The 22,743-nt window shown below is 45.6% G+C and overlaps 1 protein-coding gene across 1 annotated transcript; it reads left to right on the top strand.

Annotated features, from left to right (window-relative positions):
• The first annotated feature begins 16,590 nt into the window (after positions 1-16,590).
• LOC136520218 (beta-galactosidase 9) lies at positions 16,591-20,913 on the top strand. The gene is made up of 11 exons (XM_066513666.1): positions 16,591-17,743; positions 18,148-18,236; positions 18,315-18,420; positions 18,550-18,637; positions 18,780-18,898; positions 18,985-19,319; positions 19,436-19,545; positions 19,646-19,755; positions 19,854-19,964; positions 20,038-20,139; positions 20,236-20,913. Exons 1-11 carry the CDS (start codon positions 17,063-17,065, stop codon positions 20,545-20,547), a joined length of 2,163 nt encoding a protein of 720 aa, XP_066369763.1. The 5' UTR covers positions 16,591-17,062; the 3' UTR covers positions 20,548-20,913.
• The last annotated feature ends 1,830 nt before the right edge of the window (positions 20,914-22,743 follow it).

Genomic DNA, 22,743 nt, shown 5'->3' with positions numbered 1-22,743 from the left:
CACGCACTGTTCAGATAGGAAAATCGGGCTGGACCGATAAGGAAGGATGGAGCTATCAGGAAGTAATTGGAGTTAGGACTCTGGATAAGGAAATTGCGTGCGGCAACCTGCTACTGCTCGCATGGCTTATGCAGTTGCACGGCGAAGCGCGTATGCAGACCTTATCCATGACCAACAACTTTCCATACGTGTATTTGGCTTATACAGCCTGTTCGCTTGGTCGGAAACGATTGTAAATTTCTAGCTAGAACAGTATTTTTCTCTCACACCAAACCAGCCAACAGTAATAATCCACGATCGTATACGATCGTATCAGCACCAGCCGAACAGGCTTATCAGCCAACGAACAGTATTTTTTCTCTCACACCAAACCAGCCAACAGTACTTTCAGCCATGGCTTATAAGCCAAACAAGCCCAAACAAAGCATATATCCTTGCCTACTACTCCTACCCGTTCTGTTCGGACATGTGCGAGCTTGCTATATTAAAAATTGCTGCAGTTGTTGAATCCTGTGGCATAGAACCTGTAGAATGGGATAAGAGGCGTCTTACGCGTTGAAATTTGTCGTAAGAGCAGTCTGATGATAAAGCAGATCATAATCGATCTATTGATTAGATCACTGACCTTTTGTCAATATTGTATTGAGTATGTGGACTTGTTTTGCACACACAGCATGCAATGCTATATAGTTTAGGTTAGATATGTGTGATTCGTCTGCACTTTTTATATGATACAGTATATAGGTACGAGTGATGAAGAATAGTTCTGAACCTGAACACTTCCTACCCTTAAGATTCAGAGACGATAAACGGATCAGATTTGGATTGGGTCACTGCAGTTGTAAGGATGCTGATTCGCTGCAGGTTTTATCAGTGGAAAGCATATACAACACTACATCAAAATGGATGGAGACATTTTATATCTGTATCTTGGTTACTGCTTTTCACCGTCACTTTCTGAGTATTTGGCATCTTGCACAGGAATAAAGTACGGAAACAGTGTAACATAAGATAAAATGGAGAGCCTTGTAAATCTCTTTTCTTGAGTCATGATCGGTATTAATTGTCTCCTCTGACCTTTTCTTCCTCTCTTCAGTCTATCGATTGTGCATGTGCATCAGACATTGTGCATCCAGGCGCCTTGCCCCATGCGGTCGGTATGAACTGGAGCAGAGAAAGGGAATATATCCTTTTTGTCCATTTACGTTCCTTTCGTGTTGTTGATTAGTTACATGAAAACTTCACCAAGTGCTATTTTTCTTTTTTATTTTTTTTGAAAGATCCCGTTGCTCGGCTTTGATTTATAATAATAAGAAGGTAGCATACACTTTACATGTGCGAGCGGCGCTCCCTACTAGGCTGCAGAGGTTTTGGTTTACAAAAGCTAATTACTCGCTACCTAGCTGGGTGACCATAAGAGGTTTGAGAGTTGCCCCTCCTACTAAAAACCAGTGGTAGCCAAGTCCTTATTAGGGCCCAGTTTAGTTGCCGAAAATTTTGGCAAAATGACACTATAGCATTTTCGTTGCTATTTGACAATTAGTGTCAATCATAGTCTAATTAGGCTTAAAAGATTCGTCTCGTGGATTTCGTCTAAACTGTGTAATTAATTTTATTTTTTATTTATATTTAATGCTTCATGCATGCGTCCAAAGATTCGATGTGACAGAGAATCTTGAAAAATTTAACGTTTTGGAGGGGAACTAAACAGGCCCTAGGTAAACTTGGACAACCATTTGGGTGTTTTTTTTTTTTTTTTTGAAGAGTTCATGTTCTGAGTAGTTCGAGGTCGTCACAGCTACCAAGATCTACCAATGGCTGACTCATTAGGATGGCAAAAGACCTATAGTCAAAACGATGATAAGATTGATCGAAGTTGTTGTCAAGACTCGACCACGGTCATCGAATTAGTTAGTGTATTTGGTAGGTACAGTATATATATAACAAGATGCCTCCGCATAAATAAATAAAGAAAAAACAGCCAGGTTGAGACTTGGTGTAGTGCTGTTGAGGGGTTACTTTCACCTTTCAGCACTCTATTCTCTTTGTTATGCCACCAAGCAACAGAAGCTCCCTGTCCATGCAATTTATTCCACGGTTATAGTTATTCGCTTTAGGCCTTATTTGGATGCGCGTGTATTCATTTCAATCCACATGTGTTGAAGTGGATTGGAGTGGAATTAAACTAAGTTCCATTCCGTGGATTGAAGTTGATACACATGCATTCAAACAAGCCCTTAGCAAATAGCAATATACATACGGTGATATGTTTTTTTTTTCGGGGCAGTGGCAAGGTAATAAATAGCGGATGATGACTTCGTAGCGGATTAGTGTCTATGTAGCGGATTGCGGATAGCGTGTGCTATAGTGGACACTAAGTTCCAATAGTGAAATATTAAAAATAATTAATTTTGGGAGGCTATGTCAATACTAATATCATATTTTCTTGAATAATTAGATGCCCACTCACAAATGTCTTCAAATTTTACATGGCAATTAAATGCTTAAGGTTTGATTGTGGTCTGCTAAGCCTTGGATTCTGGAAGTTACAGCTGTTTATTGGTGAGAGAAAAATGTTCCATTCATTTCTCTTCGGCAGTTTCAGTAATTATTTTTACCGTATACTCTATCAAGGAAAAAAACGGATTCTGTATATGATTGGTGATAGGATAGGCTTAAGTCGGAAGCGTGCAGGCTGATAAGTGACATGGGAATGAATCGATGCTTCTTGCTCAAGCAAGAAACATAGACTTTTGGTTGCCTAACACACATGACCTCATGCTGTACAACAGGATCGGTCGCTTCACTTGTCGTCAATCCAAACAGCAAGTTGATGTCTCTCACAATCTAGCTTATCCAATCAACTACCCAACTGCACTAACATTTTGATGCATGGATGCTTGCCTACAATGCGCAGCGTAGCGTAGCTGCCTGTTCATCATTTCGTTCAAACCTTAAGCCTAATTTCAGAACAGTGCCATCCCGGCCTTCGTATCTCAAGCCTGATTTGCTAGATCATGAAAGGCACATTATTAATTGTAAAAAAAAGGCCACATCAGATAAACATGCATGCATCAGCTAGCAAAGTTCTTGCATTGTGGAGTGACACTATGGATTAGATCTAACCACAATGCCAAATTGCCCAGATCCATGCATCATGTATTCATTCAGGTGATGAGTTGGAGTTGCTGGCTTAGCCGCACGCGGCCAAACTGAGAGATCTCACGGTTGGCAATTGCTGTGCTGGTATTCTCTGTCTTTGGGGCATGGCGGCCTGCTGGAACGACGCGGGACCCCACACATGGAACTAGCTGCACAAGAAAGTACTAGTGTGCTCATCATTCAAACATGCATGGGGCAAAAAAAAAAAAGGCCCATGCTTCATGCCTCCTCGATCATGCGCATGGCTTTGCTTCCAACACTAAAGTCTTGAATCCTCTGATACGGCATGGTGATGTACTGCTGTCTCTTGAGCATTTCACGTTCTTGGAGAGAATATTTATCACCGTTTCGGGAAAGTGCTCGATATTTGATCCAATCTTGATTTGCCGTGTGCTGCGAGTCACTGGAATATTTCTTAATTTTAAGATAACGTTCTTCTATATCCACATTGTCAACAATTGATCCAATCTTGATACAGCACATGGCACGTACAGCTCCTAGGTATTTTTCATTCTTTTGGTACAACCATTTTTACACATGCATCATGCACATTCCATCGCAGATCCCATCCTTGTGTTTTAAGGATTTCTCATTTTTCTAGTTAAACTACTTTTACAAATTCCCGCTTAATGAAAAACGCGCCTCATGGCACTGTCCAGAAAAAAAACTACTTATTACAAATGTAAACTAGTCACAGTAGCTACCATAAAAAATATTTTAAGAGGTATGCTCCCTCATTAATAGAGACGGGTATTTTGAAGTGCAGCATCCGTAAATGATCACAAATACCTACCTCTACTAATCGACTATTAACAGGGGTAGACATGTCCTTTTTCATATTTTAATTAAAAACCTGCAAACTTGGAGAATAACTGCAGCAATATCTACTTCAACATTTGGGAGTGATTGCCTGATTGGTAGCTAAGATTTTATCTGTTTTATTGCCCTAATCTTCATCTCCCGAATCTGGCCCCCACTCTCTTTTTTCTAAGATTTGTGGTCATGCATGAATGCATGGACACATCTCAATCGATGGTTCTTCTTTCGTTTTCCAGGCATATAACTAATAAACCAAATTGACAGTTGTGTCATGACTCATGACCCATGATCCACTGCCCCTAGTACTTGTATTTCTTTATCAAATTTGTTGCTTATTAGCATAAGAGATTGCACTGGCTTGCCTCATTATCATTGTTTCGTTCTGAGGAAGTCCATCTCATTATCTAAGGGTTGAAAGGAGCTGAAATTAATGCTTAGTTTTACTTACGCTTAGTTTATCATTTTGATAGAGCCAGATACATGTAATTATTTATCCATTAACCAAATATACTAATCCATCTGAAATTACACTACGGTGACCTGTTGCACACGTATATATCGATTGCTAGTTTGCTACATGGAAACGAAATAGCGCCATGTCGACCATTTTCAGGCTCACGTTCCTATTGAGGTTTTAATGTACATGTCTGATGCCCTGACATTTTTAGATATTGACACACAATCTGCAAAGCACAATTTTGATCATTCTTTCTTACAAAATAATTGTATTAGGAGAGAGATTAATTCACACCATTTTCATATATCCAAAGTCAATAGAAAGAATAATTTGTAACCAAAGTTCGAAATGGTGGGATTAGTGTTGGGATAACCACACTAACACACTTGCTAGTGACAGCGGAAGTGTTTAATTTCACCACAGCCCAGATCGTCACCTATTCACGGAAGGAAAAATATGTATCACACATATATATGGAGGAAACAGCAGGCAGTCACAATTGGTCCCAATCAGTTGTTGTCACATCAGAAGCAGTCACAACTGGTTCTAATCAACTGTGTTCACATCAAGCGCAACTGATCACAACAGCACCAACAGCAAGCACAACTAGTTGCGGCTAATCACTTTCAACTGCAGTCGCGACTAGTTGCAGCCAAACTCACGACAATAATAAGACACCAGATTTAACGTGGAAAACTCCAAATCGGGGTAAAAACCACGGGACCAAGCCAGCCAAATCTTCGGCCCTGTTTGGTTCCAACCTCCTAAAATTTTCAGGAGCTAAAAGTTTTAGGAGCTTTTAGGAGGCTGCAAAAACCTCTTAAAATAGTGTTTGGTTCCACCTCCTAAAACTGACTAAAAGCAATAAATGCACTAGCAAAAAGACCATGCCGCCCTCCTCCATACCCCTGCTCCTTCTCTGCTCCCGTCGTGGCCCTCGCTCTCCTCCCCCTCGCCGTCTCCGCGGAGGTGGCCATCTCGACGGACGGGAGCTTGAGCAGCTCCACCACGCGCCGCCGCCTCGTCTTGGTCGCATAGGATCACCTTATCTTTGTGAAGGTAAGTTTACCGCTCTCACACAGTCTATAGAACACATGGTGGGCGTCATCTATACGGCGGTGGTGCTACGTCCCGAGGCGGACGCGGTGTTGCTGGGCACGCGAGTTGCCAGATTCATGGCCAAACGCTGCGCCCTGAGGCGGATGCACCGAACGTGGTGCTGGAGCTGTGCCCCGAGGTGGATGCGCCGGATGTGGTGGAGCTGCAAGGGCGTCGGACGTGGTGCAGCGGCCGGGGCTACGTGGAGCTGTGGACGGACGGGCTGGCTCGCTCATGGACGGACGAACGGCGCGGAGCTCGATTGCGCGGGACGGCATGAACGACGGAGCTCGCGAGGGGGCCGGCGGCGCTCGCGTGGCGGCTGGTGGTGGCGCGTGCGGAGGACGGCGGCGTGGAGCTCGCGCACGGACGGACAAGCTGGCTCGCTCATGGACGAACGAATGGCGCGGAGGTCGGTCACGCGGGGCTACACGGAAGGCGGAGCTCACGTACGAATGGCGGAGCTCGCGTGGAGGCCGGTGGCGCTCGCGTGGTGGCCGGTGGTTGTGCGTGCGAAGGCCGGCGGCACTCGCATGGTGGGCGACGGTGGAGGGTAGGGGCAGAGAGAGAGGGGGTGGGAGAGAGAGAAGCGATAGGGTAATAAAGGAGGGGTAGTGGGGGTCCAGGATGGACTTTAGGAGCTTTTAGGAGGGGGTGGAGCTCCTAAAATTTTTGGCCCCTCCTAAAGTTTTTAGGAGCTTTTAGGAGGAGGTGTTTGGTTTTTTAGGCAAATTATATCCAAATTTTAGGTCCTAAAACTTTTAGGATGGGTAACCAAACAGGGCCTTCTTCCACTATATGCTTGTGGAATTACAACAAGTTCATCTCTAGACAGCACTAGAGGCAATCATACATCAAGATACGCAGATCTTGGATAACAACAATAAGATTTGGGATGCTACTTAGGGAGTGGAAAGAACACCAAATGATGGTGGAACTCAGATTAGGGGCACCAAAGATGTGAATCTGAAGCTTCACAACCTTGAGAACGAATCCTTCTTGATCTATTGCGAGTGCTAGTCTCTAATCTCACTCTTCTCCATCTCTTTTCTTTCTCTGGTTTTCTTCCCTCTCTCACACGCAAGGAGCAAGGGGCTAAACTAGAGCTGCTCTATTCTCTCTCTGCTGAACTGAGACTCACGAAGCTTCCCTTTTCTTCTCTCGTAAGCCAAGAGGCAAAACACTAGATGCACACAAGGTTGGTCCATTTCATGTGCTGCACCTATGACTTGTGGGCCTGCTCACTAGGAGCATTTACTCTCCTTAGCACCCACTCATGAGGAGGATTTCCCAACATATCTCCCCCTCCAACTCATGAGGGGGGCACCATCATGCCCGCTACCTCATTGCATACTTGCAGCTTCTCCTTCGGTAGCACTTTGGTCATCATATCCGCACCATTGTGGCTGGTATGGATTTTCTCAAGTTGCAACAACTTGGAACTCACCACTTCTCGAATCCAATGGTACCGCATATCAATGTGCTTGGTTCGAGAATAAAAACTTGAATTATTGGCAAGATGAATGGCACTTTGGTTGTCACGAAACAGATTGCACTTCTCTTGCTTATGTCCCAACTCTTACAAGAAGTTTTTCATCCATAACACTTCCTTGCAAGCTTCGACCGCTACAATGTACTCGACCTCTGTTGTTGATAATGAAACACACTTCTACAGCCTTGATTGCCATGACACTACTCCCCCTGCAAATGTCATCAGGTATCCCGATGTGGACTTTCTAGAGTCCTTATCTCCAGCATAATCTGTATTTGTATAGCCATGCAATATAGGATCACCATTTCCAAAACATAAGCACAGTTTGGAAGTACCTCTGAGATACCCGAAAATCCACTTTATGACAGCCCAATGTGCTTCTCCTAGATTACTCATGAACCGGCTAACAACCCCAACTGCATAGGCAAGATCAGGCCTAGTGCACACCATGGCATACATCAAACTACCAACGGCAGATTGGTAAGGTACTTTCTTCATTGCTTCTTTCTCCTTTTTTCTTGTAGGACAATGATCTTTACTTAATTTGTGATGTCCTGCAAGTGGAGAGTTAACTGGTTTTGCATTTTGCATATTAAACCTTTCAAGTACCTTCTCAATATATTCTTCCTATGATAGCCAAATCTTCTTGTTTGCTCTATCACAGGAGATCCTCATGCTAAGTATTTGATTTGCCAGACCCAAATCCTTCATGGCAAATGACTTGCCCAACGCCTTCTTTAGGAGAGCAATTCTTTTTGTGCTGTTTCCTACAATCAACATATCATCAACATAAAGCAAGAGGATAATAAAATCACCCTCAACATACTTCTTCATAAAGGCGCAATGATTAGAATGTGTTTTATGGTAACCAAGATTTGTCATAAAAGACTCAAACTTATTGTACCACTATCGAGGAGCTTACTTCAAGCCATACAAGCTTTTGTTCAATTTGCAAACCAAGTGCTCTTTGCTTGCAACCGCAAACCCTTCTGGTTACTCCTTATAAATCTCCTCCTCTAGGTCACCATGCAAGAATGATGTCTTCACATCAAGTTGTTCCACTTCCAAGTCCATGGTGGCAGCCATACCAAGCACAACTTGGATTGAAGACATCTTGACCACAGGAGAGAATATCTCATCGAAGTCAATACCTTGCTTTTGAGCAAAGCCTTTCACAACCAGTCTTGCCTTGTATCTTGGTTGTGAGCTGTTCTCTTCAGACTTCAACATGTACACCCACTTATTCTTCAGTGCTTTCTTACCCTTTGGCAACTTCACCAACTCAAAGGTGTTGTTTTTATGAAGGGAATTCATCTTGTCCTTCATGTCTTCCAACCAATGATTCTTGTGCTCATCAGACATTGCCTCCTCATAGCATGAGGGTTCACCTGCATCTGTTAACAACAAATACTCATGTGGTGGATACCTGCTAGAGGGCCTGTGAACTCTGCTAGTTCTTCTCAACTGCTCCTGTTGTGGTTCTTCTAGAGTATCATCAACATCAGCATCAACATCCTCAGATGACTGATCATCACCCTGGCTCGAACTTGGACCTTTAGTGCCATCATCTCCCCCACGATTGCCATGCACAATAGGAGAAGGAATTTGATCCATATCAATAACTTGAGGTGTAGTGGTTGGCTTCTTTGGCTTCACAATATCTTCTATTGTCTCATCTTCAAAGAACACTACATCTCGGCTTCTCACAATTTTCTTGTTAACAAGATCCCACAGCCTATAGCCAAACTGCTCATCAAGGTGGCTAGCAATACACACTGCTTGGTCTTGCTGTCATTGACCTCTCATCTCTAGGAACATGCACAAATGCCCTACACCCAAAGACTTCATATGCTTGTATGATACTTCCTTTCCTGACCATACCTTCTGGGGAATATCACCCTCAAGTGGAACACATGGAGACAAGTTCAGCACATATACTGCAGTCATCAATGCTTCAGCCCAAAACTGATTTGGTAACTTTACATGAGAGAGCATAGTTGTGACCTTCTCAGTGAGTGTCCTATTCATCCTCTCTACAAGGCCATTCTGTTGAGCTGTCTTCGGCACTGTCTTCTATTGCTAGATTCCATACAACCTGCAGTACCTCTCAAATGGTCCTCTATATTCACTGCCATTGTCTGATCTGATGCACTTCAATTTCCTGTCAGTTTCTCTTTCAACCTTGGCATGGAACTCTTTGAAAGCATCAAGTACTTGAAATTTGTTCTTCAAGACATGCAAAAACTTTTTGAGAGTGGTCATCAATAAATGTGACAAAATATAATGCACCACTAAGGGAACTCTCTGTCATAGAACAAACATCAGTATGCATAAGATCAAGAATATTCTTAGCACGATGTGGAATAGTGGATGTACAAAAAGCAATCCTGTGTTGTTTACTAGCTAAACAATCAACACAGGGTCTCAAGGTAATACCTTTCAACTCAGGGAGGAAGTCCTTGTGAGCAAGGGAGTGCAGCCCCTTCTCACTCATATGTTCAAGTCTCTTGTGCCACAACTCAATGCTAGAATCCCTCTCAGCAATGTTCACATCTGTCTTGCATAACTTTGTCTTTGTCACATAAAGACACCCTTGCTTGGCACCACGAGCCAGAATCAAGGAACCTTTGGTGAGCTTCCATTTTCCTTCACCAAAGTAACTACCAAGACCAATATCATCGATCTTTCCCACCGACAACAAGTTCAGTCTAATATCAGGGACATGCCTCACATTATCAAGTGTCAACTTGCAACCTGTGCTTGTCTCAATACATACAGTGCCCTTGCCAACAATGGTTGACGTATCTCTATTTCCCATCCTCACATAGCCAAAGTCATCACTAGTGTAAGATATGACATACTCTCTCTGTGATGTTAGATGGAAAGAGGCTCCTAAATCCACTACCCAACTCAAATCATCACCAGTAATAGCATTGAGACAACTGTCATCATCGACAATGAGATAATCCTCACCGGCTGCAGTTACAACTGAGTCTTCACCCTTTTGCTTGGTATTCTTGCCTTGCTTTGCTTGTGCAAGCTCTCTTTTATAAATTCTGCACTGATTTCTTTTGTGGCCTTCCTTACCGCAATGAAAACAAATAAACTTAGTGCTTGAACTTGACTGTGATCTCTCCCTAGATTTACTTCTGCCTCGCTGAGGTTTCTTATAGCTGCGGCCTCGATTTTCATCTTTCTTTTCAGCCACATATGCATCAGAAGAAGATGCCTAATGGCTGCCCTTTTCTTTTCTTCTGGCTTCCTCATTCAGCATGCTGTTCTTCACCATATCAGGGGCCAGCTTCCCATCTAGAACTGAGTTGCTAAGTGATACAACAAGCATGTTCCAGCTGTCCGGCAATGAGCTCAACAACAGCAGTGCCTACACCTCATCATCAAGGTTTATCTTCATTGTTGTCAGCTGATTTATGTGGCCTTGGAAGACATTCAAGTGTTCAATAACACTGCTGCCATCTCGGTACTCTAGCTTTCCAAACTGCTTTATCACCGAGGCCTTATTAACTGTTGTCTTCCGCTCATACATAGACTCTAATTTTTGCCACAACTCAAACGCAACTTTATTATTAGCAACATGGTGAAAAATATTATGGTTGATGTGCAAACGGATCATACCTACTGTCTTCCGATTCAGTACTCTCCATTCTTCTTCCGTGACTCTGGTGGGTACTTTATCTCTCACAATTGGCTCATACAAATCCTTGCAATAAAGCAGATCCTCCATCATGGGCTTCCATAGAGAATAATTTGTAGCATCAAACTTGATCATGCCACTTGGAGTGTTGTTGTCCTCCATTGCCAAAGTGAGGAATATCATCTCCAACAATTAACCTTGGCTCTGATACCAGTTTATGTTGGGATAACGACACTAACACACTTGCTAGTGATAGCGGAAGCGCTTAATTTCACTACAAAGCGAAATCAGCCCAAGTCGTCACCTATTCATGGAAGAAAAAATATGCATCACACATATATATGGAGGAAATAGCAGGCAGTCACAGTTGGTCCCAATCAGTTGTTATCACATCAGAAGCAGTCACAGCTTGTTCTAATCAGCTGTGTTCACATCAATCGCAGTTTTGCAACTGATCACAACAGCACCAACAGCAAGCACAACTAGTTGCGGCAAATCACTTGCAACTGCAGTCGCAACTAGTCGTAGCCAAACTCGCAGCAATAATAAGACACCAAATTTAACGTGGAAAACCCCCAAATCGGGGTAAAAACCACGGGACCAAGCCAGCCAAATCTTCTTCCACTATATGCTTGTGGGAGTACAACAAGTTCATCTCTAGATAGCACAGAGGCAATCATACATCAAGATACGCAGATCTTGGATAACAATAATAAGATTTGGGCTGCTACTTAGAGAGTGAAAACACCTCACCAAATGATGGTGGAACTCAGATTAGAGGCACTAAGGATGTGGATCTGAAGCTTCACAACTTTGAGGACGAATCTTTCTTGACCTATTGCAAGATCTCCTCTCTAATCTCACTCTTCTTCCTCTCTTTTTTTTCTCTGGTTTTCTTCCGTCTCTCACACGCAAGGAGCAAGGGGCTGAACTGGAGCTGCTTTGTTCTCTTTGTGCTAAACTGGGACTCACGAAGCTTCCCTCTTCTTCTCTTGTAAGTCAAGAGGCAAAACACTAGATGCACACAAGGTTGGTCCATTTCCTGTGTTGCACCTATGACGTGTGGGTCTGCTCACTTGGAGCATTTACTCTCCTCGGCACCTACTCATGAGGAGGATTTCCCAACATATAGAAGCCGGTGAGATTCTAGAAAAGCTGTCTTTACCTGTGCACTACAATAAGAAGGCAAAACTAGGGAAAAAAACTCTTCTAATTTCTGATCCTAAATGAAAAAACTGCAGCTGACTTTTATTTAATTATTTGAGGTTTGGTGAAGCTGAAGCCTGCACATAAGTGAGAGTGACGAAATACATGTGAATTATTCATCCTTTCCCATCACCTTATATTATGCTTATGGTTTGAACGGCTGCATGCAACTCAACAGAGAATTCATGTGAGCCACAATGTGCACGAGTGTTTAGTGTCTACTTAACTGTACTGTATTTGTCAAGTGTGTACGTGTGTGTACCCTTTGAAAAGTGATCACTGTCACAGTGTTTTTCTTTTCTGATGAAGAAACTCTGTTGAACTGTGTACCGTATTTTCAGCCTACGGAGTACAATTGATGCCTATTGCTGCAAACCAAGCATCTACGTACTACTAACTGCTTTTCAGTCATCCCAATTATTTTCCCTGTTATTAGTAGGTTGTTTTTTTAGATAATGAAACAAAATTCTAGCCTCTATCATCCGTGAATGATACACAGCTGACAATCACAGAAAAACATCAAAGTCATGAGGCTTACAAGTCCAAGGAAAAGAAACAAAGTTCAGCCCAACTACTGGGCGCAGCGAACAAAGCAAAACACTATGCTTCAATATGATTCATGAAGTTCCAGCCGAATTTCGCGAAGACAGCCATAATCAACGTCTCCCATCTTTTGCATCCCTCAAAGAACAATGGTCTCTCCTCTTTCTTATACAGCATGGGCCACTGTGGTATCCAATACGTCGTCCTAAAAATTACCTGCATCCATGTATTAGGTTTAGCTTTGTTAAATACCATATTATTTCTATTCAACCAAATCAACCAACACAGTGCAGCAGCTCCCAGAAAAATCTAGTTTCTAAGTTTTAGACTTAAACCATATAGCCAGGAACCAAACTTATTGGCGAAACTAGTAGGAGGTTAAATTCCATATGTGATATGCACAGTATTCCAAACAAAACGTGCAAAGTAGCCGTCAAAGAACAAATGTTGGATGATTTCAACCGAACTACAAACACTATATTTGACACTTCCTTACCCATTCCTCTTGGCTAAATTATCTTTCGTAAGGGTTGCATGCTGATGAGCTAACTAATGCAATGCAGTACTGGCAAGCTCGTACGCTGAGTGTTTCGTTAACCAAATGTGATGTACTCCTGCAGTGCGATTTATGGCATCTACTACTAATATAATTGCATGAGCCGCTTCCTTTCCGTAACCTCCGTTGTTGTTGGCGCAGTGTTGCTAGTAAAGATCTATCGAAAGCTTTTGGTCGGTGAGAGATCTTGTCCAGGGGGCGGCGATATATTAAAAAAAATCCGGGCTTTTTGTGTCAGTCTCTCACTGTCAGTGATGATGAGAAATAAAAGAGATCGCTTCCGCCTTCTTCCAGGACAATCAGTAGCGCCACCGCCGCACCCTCATCATCATTCACTGAAGTAATGCTTGCAACGAAAGGCTGAAAGAACACACTCCTAACCACTGATACGTTGGTGGTTATGACCCCCACAAACTTACAACCTTGGAAGTCGTTGGAGCATCCATCCTTTCTGATATCGACATATCTGTTGCCCTTGCTCCTATGTTAGCACCTTGCATGCAACAACCTTACAGGAAATAAGAACTTTATCAAGAAAAAAAGGAAATAAGGAGTGGGTAAAACAGAGTGCGTGTTCTTTTTGAAGAAAAATAGATTGCGTGTTATGATAGGGATTGTAAAATGACAACTAATGTAAAACAACATCTGTATGACACATGCAATTCATTGTCCAAAGCTGTATGAATCACGGTACAAATTAAAAGGCTGGAAATAGTTCCCTTAAAAAAACAGATGCCATGCCATGATGTTTTAGCAACAATGTGCTTTATTAGAGGCACAATTAGTGTAAATCCAATTGTAGTTGTAGGCATAAGAGCTTGTGTCATTTTGTAACGATCGTCTCCATGAAATTTCGTTGTGCAGGTACGTCCACCTTTCCTTGTTTGTGGAAAGCTCAGTGTCACCACCTCACTCGCATTGCAGACAGACAGGTCATGGCGTTAGCTAGATAAGATTTGTTACACCTTTAAGAGGCACAGCTTTTGCTGTTCGTGGGCGGCTCGATCAGTGGTGCACAACTGCATATCTCACTACTACCGCGTCCAAAACTAGGAGGCTCTCACTGTGTTCGGTTGGCGCACTCCAGCAACCCCTGCTCCGGGCAAGCATCTCTCGGCCTCAGACGCTGAAAATTCAGCGCGTGTTTAGTTTCAGGAAGTTGGAATTTAGGGCTACTGTAGCACTTTTCGTTTTTATTTGGCAATTAGTGTTTAATCATAGACTAATTAGGCTCAAAATGTTCGTCTCGTAATTTCCCACCAAACTGTGCAATTAGTTTTTTTTTCGTCTACATTTAATGCTCCATGCACGGGCTGCAAACATTCGATGTGATAGGTACTGTAGCATTTTTTAGGAATTTAGGGTGAAACTAAACAAGGCGTCAATATCGGTATTTAAGGAGTGGTGTCGGTTGAGACAGGTTTGGCTAGATAGGCAAACCAGACAAGCTCTAATGACACCGTCAATTAGACGGCAAGATTTACAAAATGTAAGTATCATAAGAGGAGGTAGGTGGTTTTTACCTAATAAGAAAATAAATGTGGATTAATTTCAAGCTGGGATAGGACTTAAATTTAGATGGCTAGGTGTGTGCATGAACATATCTCGCACCCAACCAGTGAAGGTCACTTTATCATATCAAATTTGTAGACAAGAAGTATTTTCCAAATCTGTTAGTAGCGACGCCGATATGGATATTCAGATTTTACGTCCTAAGTAGGAAGCTGAAATGACCATTACTGAGAGTTCTACTTCCGCAGGATTTTACATTGGATCCATATCTTGAGAATAAACTTTGTTAACATTTTAAAATTAGGTAATATCTATAATGATTCAATTTTGTTCGCTTACACTCTTTAGTCTTTTAGATTTACTCAACAGTAGTCGCCTGCTATCCTGCAAATCCATCCGTCACCTGCCTCCTCCATCTGATTCGCGCCTGCCTGATCCCTAGCCGTCCGATTCGCGCTCATCGCCGTGGCCCGTGCCCGCGCCCGCCCACTTCTTCCCTAGTTCCGGAGGCACCTAGGGTTCTGGTGGCCCGCGCCACCCCCTTCTTCCCCAACTCCGTCAGGCTTAGAAGAAGGGGCTCGGTGGGGACGGCGGCTGGGCGGTTAGGGGCCTTGGCGGCGGTGGAGGCGGCCGGACCAGGTCGGGGAGGGGGGTCGTGGCGAGCTCGCCGACACGCTGCCATAGGGTTAGGGTGGGCAGGGTCGAGGGGCGCGACGGGTTGTGGGTGGCGCGGCGAGCAGCTCGCCGTTGGCCACCTGTGGTGAGGGCGGGGGCGGGGTGAGGACAAGGTTTGCCACAGGCAACCTTCCTTGACTTTAGGGGAGGGCGGGGTCAACAAGGGGGAGAGGATGGTAGGCGGGCTGGCCACGGCGAGACAGTTGCGGCCGGGGGTGGCGGGGGTCGGGAAGGCAGGGCGGCGACGAGCGAGAAGAAGGCGGTGGAGGGGGAGGAATCGCTGCAGAGAGACATGGAGGAGTGGTGACTGATGGATAAGCTCTCCATCAATCACTTGCTGAGGAGATATACCCTTCAACATATACTATATTTTAAAATGATGAGTTATGATAAAATAATTTTTCATATAAAAAAGCAAGATTGGTTGAAAATGCCGTGAATAAAGTGCACTCATTTTACGCCTTGTTCGTTTGAGCTTGTTTGGCTGATAAGCCATGGCTGAAAGTACTGTTGGCTGATTTGATGTGAGAGACAAATACTTTTCGTTGGCTGATAAGCCATGACTTATAAGCTAAATACGACCAAGCGAACACGCTGCTAGACTGAATCAAACTATTGAAACCGCTTTTATCTCAGCCTATATGCTTCAAACTAGCGCGGAGTAGGTTTGCCTAGTACTTGTAGTGTACTGTACCAACCACTGGCGCACTATTCCGAGGATTTGAAGCCAGCGAGCAACGCTGTACATGTACTGTAGGTGCATCGATTTATACTTGGTCCACCAAAATCCAGTAATCCGCGCAGTTTACAGATCCGTTCGCACCCGGTGCAAAGCTAGATCTGCTCGCCATTTTCATTTTTCAACGAACTTGGAACAACCATCCAGGACGCGTACCCAAGAGTCAGCAGACGTACAAGGCCTGCGTATTTGTACCACCAATGCCAGCGATGCCCTCAAACCAACGCCGTTCTTTTTTAGATAAGAACTAACGCCGTTCTATCAATAATACAGATCTTTTCAGCCAGGCTTTGCCGTCCCTCGTAATCTTTGAATTGATGCCTTGCTTAATGCCACGCTTTCTTCCACTTCAACCGGCAACTGAAATTCACAAAACGTTCATGAGCAATGACCATCTGGGCATGAATAATGTTGCTGGGATGGGATGCCATGACATATCATGTTTTATTTGATGAAAACCATGACCCCATATAACCAGCACTGAACTTTGTTCAAGAAAAAAAATGGAAGGAAAAATAAATACCTAGCCACGTTCACTCGCTCCAAAAGGAAAAGGAAAAGGAAAAAAAAAAGAGGCACTGTGGATGGGCCCAACCTTCTTCTCCTTCGGTTCAAGTGTTAGTTAAACTTTGAACCCAAGGGGTCCAGCCAGTGGGGGTCATCTGTCCTTTCCCTCCTATGTTGGGATTGGGCGCCAACTAAATAGCCGCCCTCCTTCACTGCAGAGTGCTGGCAGAGGTAGAGGCCTTCCTTCTTCTACCTGCTCTGCTTCGGCTTTCCGCTTCTCGCTTCACCACTCCACCACTCTTCTCCCATCTGTTGCCTCTTGGTTCTTGCTTGCGCACTCGTCCAACGGTAAAACAGGAAGCGCTAGCTAATCCAATCCAAAAGCGAGGGCAGGCAAAAGATCAAAAGCGCGGCGCAGCAGGTAAAAGAATCGGAAACCAGGAACGCACTCCCACTTATCAGCCAGCAGAGCTCAGATATAAGCTCACCAGCACCACCCCTTTCCATCCTCTCTCCCACTCCCTTCCTCCTCCTCCCTCCTCCCGTCCACTGCCATTGCGGCCACTCTCCGAGAAGCTGAGAAAAAGACAGGAAGGGAGAGCTAGTCAGGCCGCCAAAGGCCGTTCCAGCGCCGCCACGGTACCATGTCCGGCGGCGTGCTCCTCCTGGCCCTGCTGGCGGCGGCGGCCATCATCACCGTCCCGTCCCCAGCCAATGCGGCGGTGTCGTACGACCACAGGGCGGTGGTGATCAACGGGCAGCGCCGCATCCTCATCTCGGGGTCCATACACTACCCGCGCAGCACCCCCGAGATGTGGCCGGACCTGCTCCAGAAGGCCAAGGACGGCGGGCTCGACGTCATCCAGACCTACGTCTTCTGGAACGGGCACGAGCCCCAACAGGGGCAGTACTACTTCGGCGACCGCTACGACCTCGTCCGCTTCGTCAAGCTCGCCAAGCAGGCGGGGCTCTACGTGCACCTCCGCATCGGGCCCTACGTCTGCGCCGAGTGGAACTTCGGCGGCTTCCCCGTGTGGCTCAAGTACGTCCCCGGCGTCAGCTTCCGCACCGACAACGCGCCCTTCAAGGCGGCGATGCAGACGTTCGTGGAGAAGATCGTGTCGATGATGAAGTCGGAGGGGCTCTTCGAGTGGCAGGGCGGGCCCATCATCCTCGCGCAGGTGGAGAACGAGTACGGGCCCATGGAGTCCGTCATGGGCGGCGGCGCCAAGCCCTACGCCAGCTGGGCGGCCAAGATGGCCGTCGCCACCGGCGCCGGCGTGCCCTGGGTCATGTGCAAGCAGGACGACGCACCGGACCCCGTGGTAAATTAAAAAAAACTTCACTACTCCAGTTTGTTCAACCGCTCCACTGCCGTTCTTGCTCCCGCGGTGGTTAATTCGGTTGATATAACGGCCAATTAATCCGTCGCTCCGTCGCGTTCGTGGTTAAGACGCGCTAATCAACCACCTCGCTTTCTCTCCCTCTCGTCGTCGTTAGGACATCAATCGCTGCCGCGCGCGGTCCCTCCTTTCCACCTGGCACATTTGCTTTGCTTGCTGCGGACAAACAATTATGCTGATGCCTGTCCCATTTCATACTGCTACTTCAGTTATCTTTAAGTTAATTTTACTATTTGGTATGTGTAGATTCTTTAATTACCTTACTATCTTTGAATTACACTACCTTAATCCATCCTCTCCTTGCGAAATGCTGATCATGGCTTCAGATCAACACCTGCAACGGCTTCTACTGCGACTACTTCAGCCCCAACTCCAACAGCAAGCCTACCATGTGGACCGAGGCTTGGACCGGCTGGTAATTGTTACACTCAACTTATTTCTACTAACATCCAGCTAAGATCGCCGTGAATGAATGAAACCAAAATGCGTTCAGGTTCACGGCGTTCGGTGGCGCGGTGCCGCACCGGCCGGTGGAGGACATGGCCTTCGCCGTGGCGCGCTTCATCCAGAAGGGCGGCTCCTTCGTCAATTACTACATGGTGAGTGTGAGTCACTGGGCTGGCTGGCTCCAGCTGAGCTGCCACATGGGTCAGTCAAGTCACATGAGTAGGATGCCTGATTTCTAAAAGGATAATGATGTTTAATTAGCATGTGCTTTGTTTCTTCAGTACCATGGAGGCACCAACTTCGACCGCACCTCCGGCGGGCCGTTCATCGCCACCAGCTACGATTATGATGCGCCGATCGACGAATACGGTAGGCCGCCATGGCAGTTTCAGTTTCAGTATGTGACAGTTAATAAGAGGAAGAAAAATGTACTGGAATTGTTGCAGTAGATTGTTCTGAATGTCTCATGGTCCGTCTGTAACTGAGACTCTGAAAACCATGGCATGTTCAGGTCTGCTGAGGCAACCGAAATCGGGTCACCTGAGGGACCTGCACAAGGCCATCAAGCAAGCCGAGCCGGCGCTGGTCTCCGGCGACCCCACGATCCAGTCCATCGGGAACTACGAGAAGGTCGGCCAAATTCTGTAAAAAATGTACGGATCGAGCTCAGAGGAGCCGCTCATGGAGTGGAGCTGTGTTTTCACTTTAATTTTCAGGCGTACGTGTTCAAGTCGAGCAGCGGCGCCTGCGCGGCGTTCCTGTCCAACTACCACACTAGCGCGGCGGCGCGGGTGGTGTTCAACGGGCGGCGCTACGACCTCCCGGCCTGGTCCATCAGCGTGCTGCCGGACTGCAAGACCGCCGTGTTCAACACGGCGACGGTGAGCGAGTCGTCGGCGCCGGCGAGGATGAGCCCCGTGGGCGGCTTCTCGTGGCAGTCGTACAGCGAGGCCACCAACTCGCTGGACGACCGCGCCTTCACCAAGGACGGCCTGGTGGAGCAGCTCAGCATGACGTGGGACAAGTCAGACTACCTGTGGTACACCACCTAGTGAGTGATGGCATCCCTGAACTGAGCCTTTCCTCCTCCACTTCTCTCTGTCTCTGATGAACACAGCAGTTATATGGTCGATCTCTGCGTGCTGACCTCAGAATGTTTCAATGCAGCGTGAACATCAACTCGAACGAGCAGTTCTTGAAGTCCGGACAGTGGCCGCAGCTGACCATCTACTCCGCCGGCCACGCCCTGCAGGTGTTCGTCAACGGCCAGTCCTACGGTATCGTCTGTCTGAATCTCGTTGTTCTTTCTACCCAGCCAATGTTGCATCGCCCAGTTTATTTACTAATGAAACATTTCTTGGTGTTGTTCAATGGCAGGCGCCGCGTATGGCGGCTACGACAGCCCGAAGCTGACATACAGCGGGTACGTGAAGATGTGGCAGGGGAGCAACAAGATCTCCATCCTCAGCGCAGCAGTCGGCCTCCCTGTAAGCTCACCGGACATTCAGAGTCTTTATTTCGTCATTGCACTCTTGTAGAATTTCAGAGCTCGCATTACAACCTCCTGTGGTTGGTGACCCTGCAGAACCAGGGCACCCACTACGAGGCGTGGAACGTCGGCGTGCTCGGTCCGGTGACGCTGTCCGGCCTCAACGAGGGGAAGAGGGACCTAAGCAACCAGAAATGGACCTACCAGGTACCTGCTGCTCATTTGCTCTGAAGTCTGAACCTAGACACACACTGACTGACTGATCTCGCGGCGCACGCAGATCGGCCTGCACGGCGAGTCGCTGGGCGTGCACTCCGTCGCCGGGAGCTCGTCCGTCGAGTGGGGCAGCGCCGCCGGGAAGCAACCCTTGACATGGCACAAGGTCAGTGTCCTACAGATCTCTACATTGCCACCCACCACACGTAACAAGGCTCCCATTTCTGAAACCACGCGCGTGTGTGACTGTGATCGTCTTCAGGCCTACTTCAACGCGCCGTCCGGCAACGCGCCGGTGGCCCTGGACATGGGCAGCATGGGGAAGGGCCAGGTGTGGGTGAACGGCCGCCACATCGGCCGGTACTGGTCGTACAAGGCCTCCGGCAGTTGCGGGGGCTGCAGTTACACGGGGACGTACAGCGAGACCAAGTGCCAGACCAACTGCGGCGACATCTCCCAGAGGTACTACCACGTCCCGCGCTCCTGGCTCAACCCCAGCGGCAACCTGCTGGTGGTGCTCGAGGAGTTCGGCGGCGACCTGTCCGGCGTCAAGCTGGCCACCAGGACGACATGATCGGAAATGGAGACCAAGTTGTGAATAATTTGCTTGCTGGGAAGAGAAGGGAGGACACACACACATGACACCAATTCTTTCTTGCTCATACGGTATCTATAGATACGGCGTACATACGGACACAATTCGTGCTCACTATACGTACGTATACAGATTTAAAAGAGTGGTATTTATTGGAGATCTGTTCTTGAATAGTAGTAGTCTAGTAGAATGGTTTTGTCTGCACTCTGCAGTCTGCATGAATCTCATAGACTTCCATTTTCTCGGTAGAAATTTGCAACATTGAGTTGTAAATGAGGTTATTTATTCTTACCATTATGTACGATACCTTATTGTGTGAATGTCACGAGAGAAATAATTATTCTTTTCCCACATCTAGGTCCCTTGTTTTCTTGAGCTTCCGGGCTCTGATCGTTTCGCTGAAAAAGCCAATTAGAAAAGTATTGTTCGTTGATTTGTTGTGAGAGAAAAACACTAATCATGACTGGTAAATTCAAGCGAACATGCAAACAATTATGAAATACTAGTTGAAGCGAAACCTAGGGATAAAACATCAGTAGCCACTGCTGGCAACTGCCAGGTGCTCGCTCCGGGCTCTCTTGCGTTACAGGGCGCATGGACTGGTCCTGGCAGGGAAGCAGTTAGCACACACAAGTTGTTTAGTACGGAGTAGTATTTGGCTGGGTCTGGATAGATTGAGGAGTTGGTGACCAATTCCTATCTTCACCCAACCACCATGCATGGCATGTATTACACATGTCGGCTCGCAGTTGCAGCTTGCATTGCATCCATGATCCATGTACTTGCATTGCATTTGCATAACGGCCTTGGAATTAGATGATACGTGGTGGTGGCCGGTGGATCGACCAAACGTCTCGTCAGGCAACCGATTTTGCATGCGGTGCCGATGGCCCGTCCACGTCAATAATTCTGGCGGTTGGCACTGCAAGCGAGAAAAAAGGTTTCGTGATTGCCGTGCTTTTTGTTCGTTGTTCGTGCGCCTTCTTTTTAGTGGCTGATATCTACAGGACAGTAGTTGATGTCTGCGTCAGGTCAGGAATTCCTCCTTTCCAAAATATGAAGTATATTATTTCTATGTCCAAATGTCAAATTCCATTGAACTTTATTTGCACCCGTGTTTATAAAAGAAATTCATAAACATCTAAAATATCAAATTAGATTTATTAAATCCATCATAGAATATTTCTTGATATCACATTTATTTGGTATTTGCTATACAATTGTTAAAAAGCCTAAAGGAACTTGACATAGAACAAGACTAGAGTGAGTACCGTCCTTTAATTTTTGGGTACCCATAGGAGGAAAAAAGTGAGAAGAATAGAGTATATATGGAAGGGGCGCAAACGTGGCGCGTGGGCTTAATGCCCTCAAAGAGTGCTCGGAGGAAACCGTGACTTAAAATTAAAAGTTAAAGTTAGAAATGTTTGATTTAGAACAAAACTAATACAACGTCTAAAAAAGAACAAAGAGAGTAGTGACACAATTAACATCTTGCCAAGGTGAGCTGCGCGATAAATGATCATGTTAAATCCACTCTATTTATTAGGTGGATTAAGCCCAAACTATAAGTAATTTTTACTACTCTCTTGGTCCTGAAATATAAGGTATATCGGGAATTCTAGGACAAATTAAGGGGTACTGCAAATGACGCATGTAACCCTTTCTTAATTATAGAGATTTTGTGCTTAGAGCAAGTACAACAATTGACATAAAAGGGGATATTTTTGCTGATGTAAAAGAGATTAGTTTGGCTATAAGCCAATTGTTGCAAAAATCTTTATAATTAAGAGAATCAGCTTGTTTTTATTTGATGTAAAAGAGAGAAGAAAGGGAGAGAAGAGAGCTTTGTTCTCGTGCAAGCAACAAATTGGACATGAGAGGCTATGTAGTAGTGGGCCCAGAACCCAGATAGAATTATATGTGAGGAGGAATTCGGTCAAAAAAATATGTGAGGAGGAATAGGAAAGAGAATAGAAGAAATGATGCCACATAATCATAATAAAAAAATTATAGACAAACTGAAGATAACTATTGTATAGTTTAGCTTTTATAACTTGAGTTATAGCCAAGCACCTAGCTCTATGGTTGACCTTGCTCTTACCATATTTTGAGTCTGGTGGTAGACACCAATATATATTTAGGTGCATAGCAAAAGTTGTGTACCCAGAAAAGCAA

The sequence above is a fragment of the Miscanthus floridulus genome, chromosome 18 (genome assembly GCF_019320115.1).
Source record: "Miscanthus floridulus cultivar M001 chromosome 18, ASM1932011v1, whole genome shotgun sequence".
NCBI lineage: Eukaryota > Viridiplantae > Streptophyta > Magnoliopsida > Poales > Poaceae > Miscanthus > Miscanthus floridulus.
Note: the sequence above shows the minus strand (reverse complement) of the source record. Positions and strands in the feature narration are given on the sequence as shown.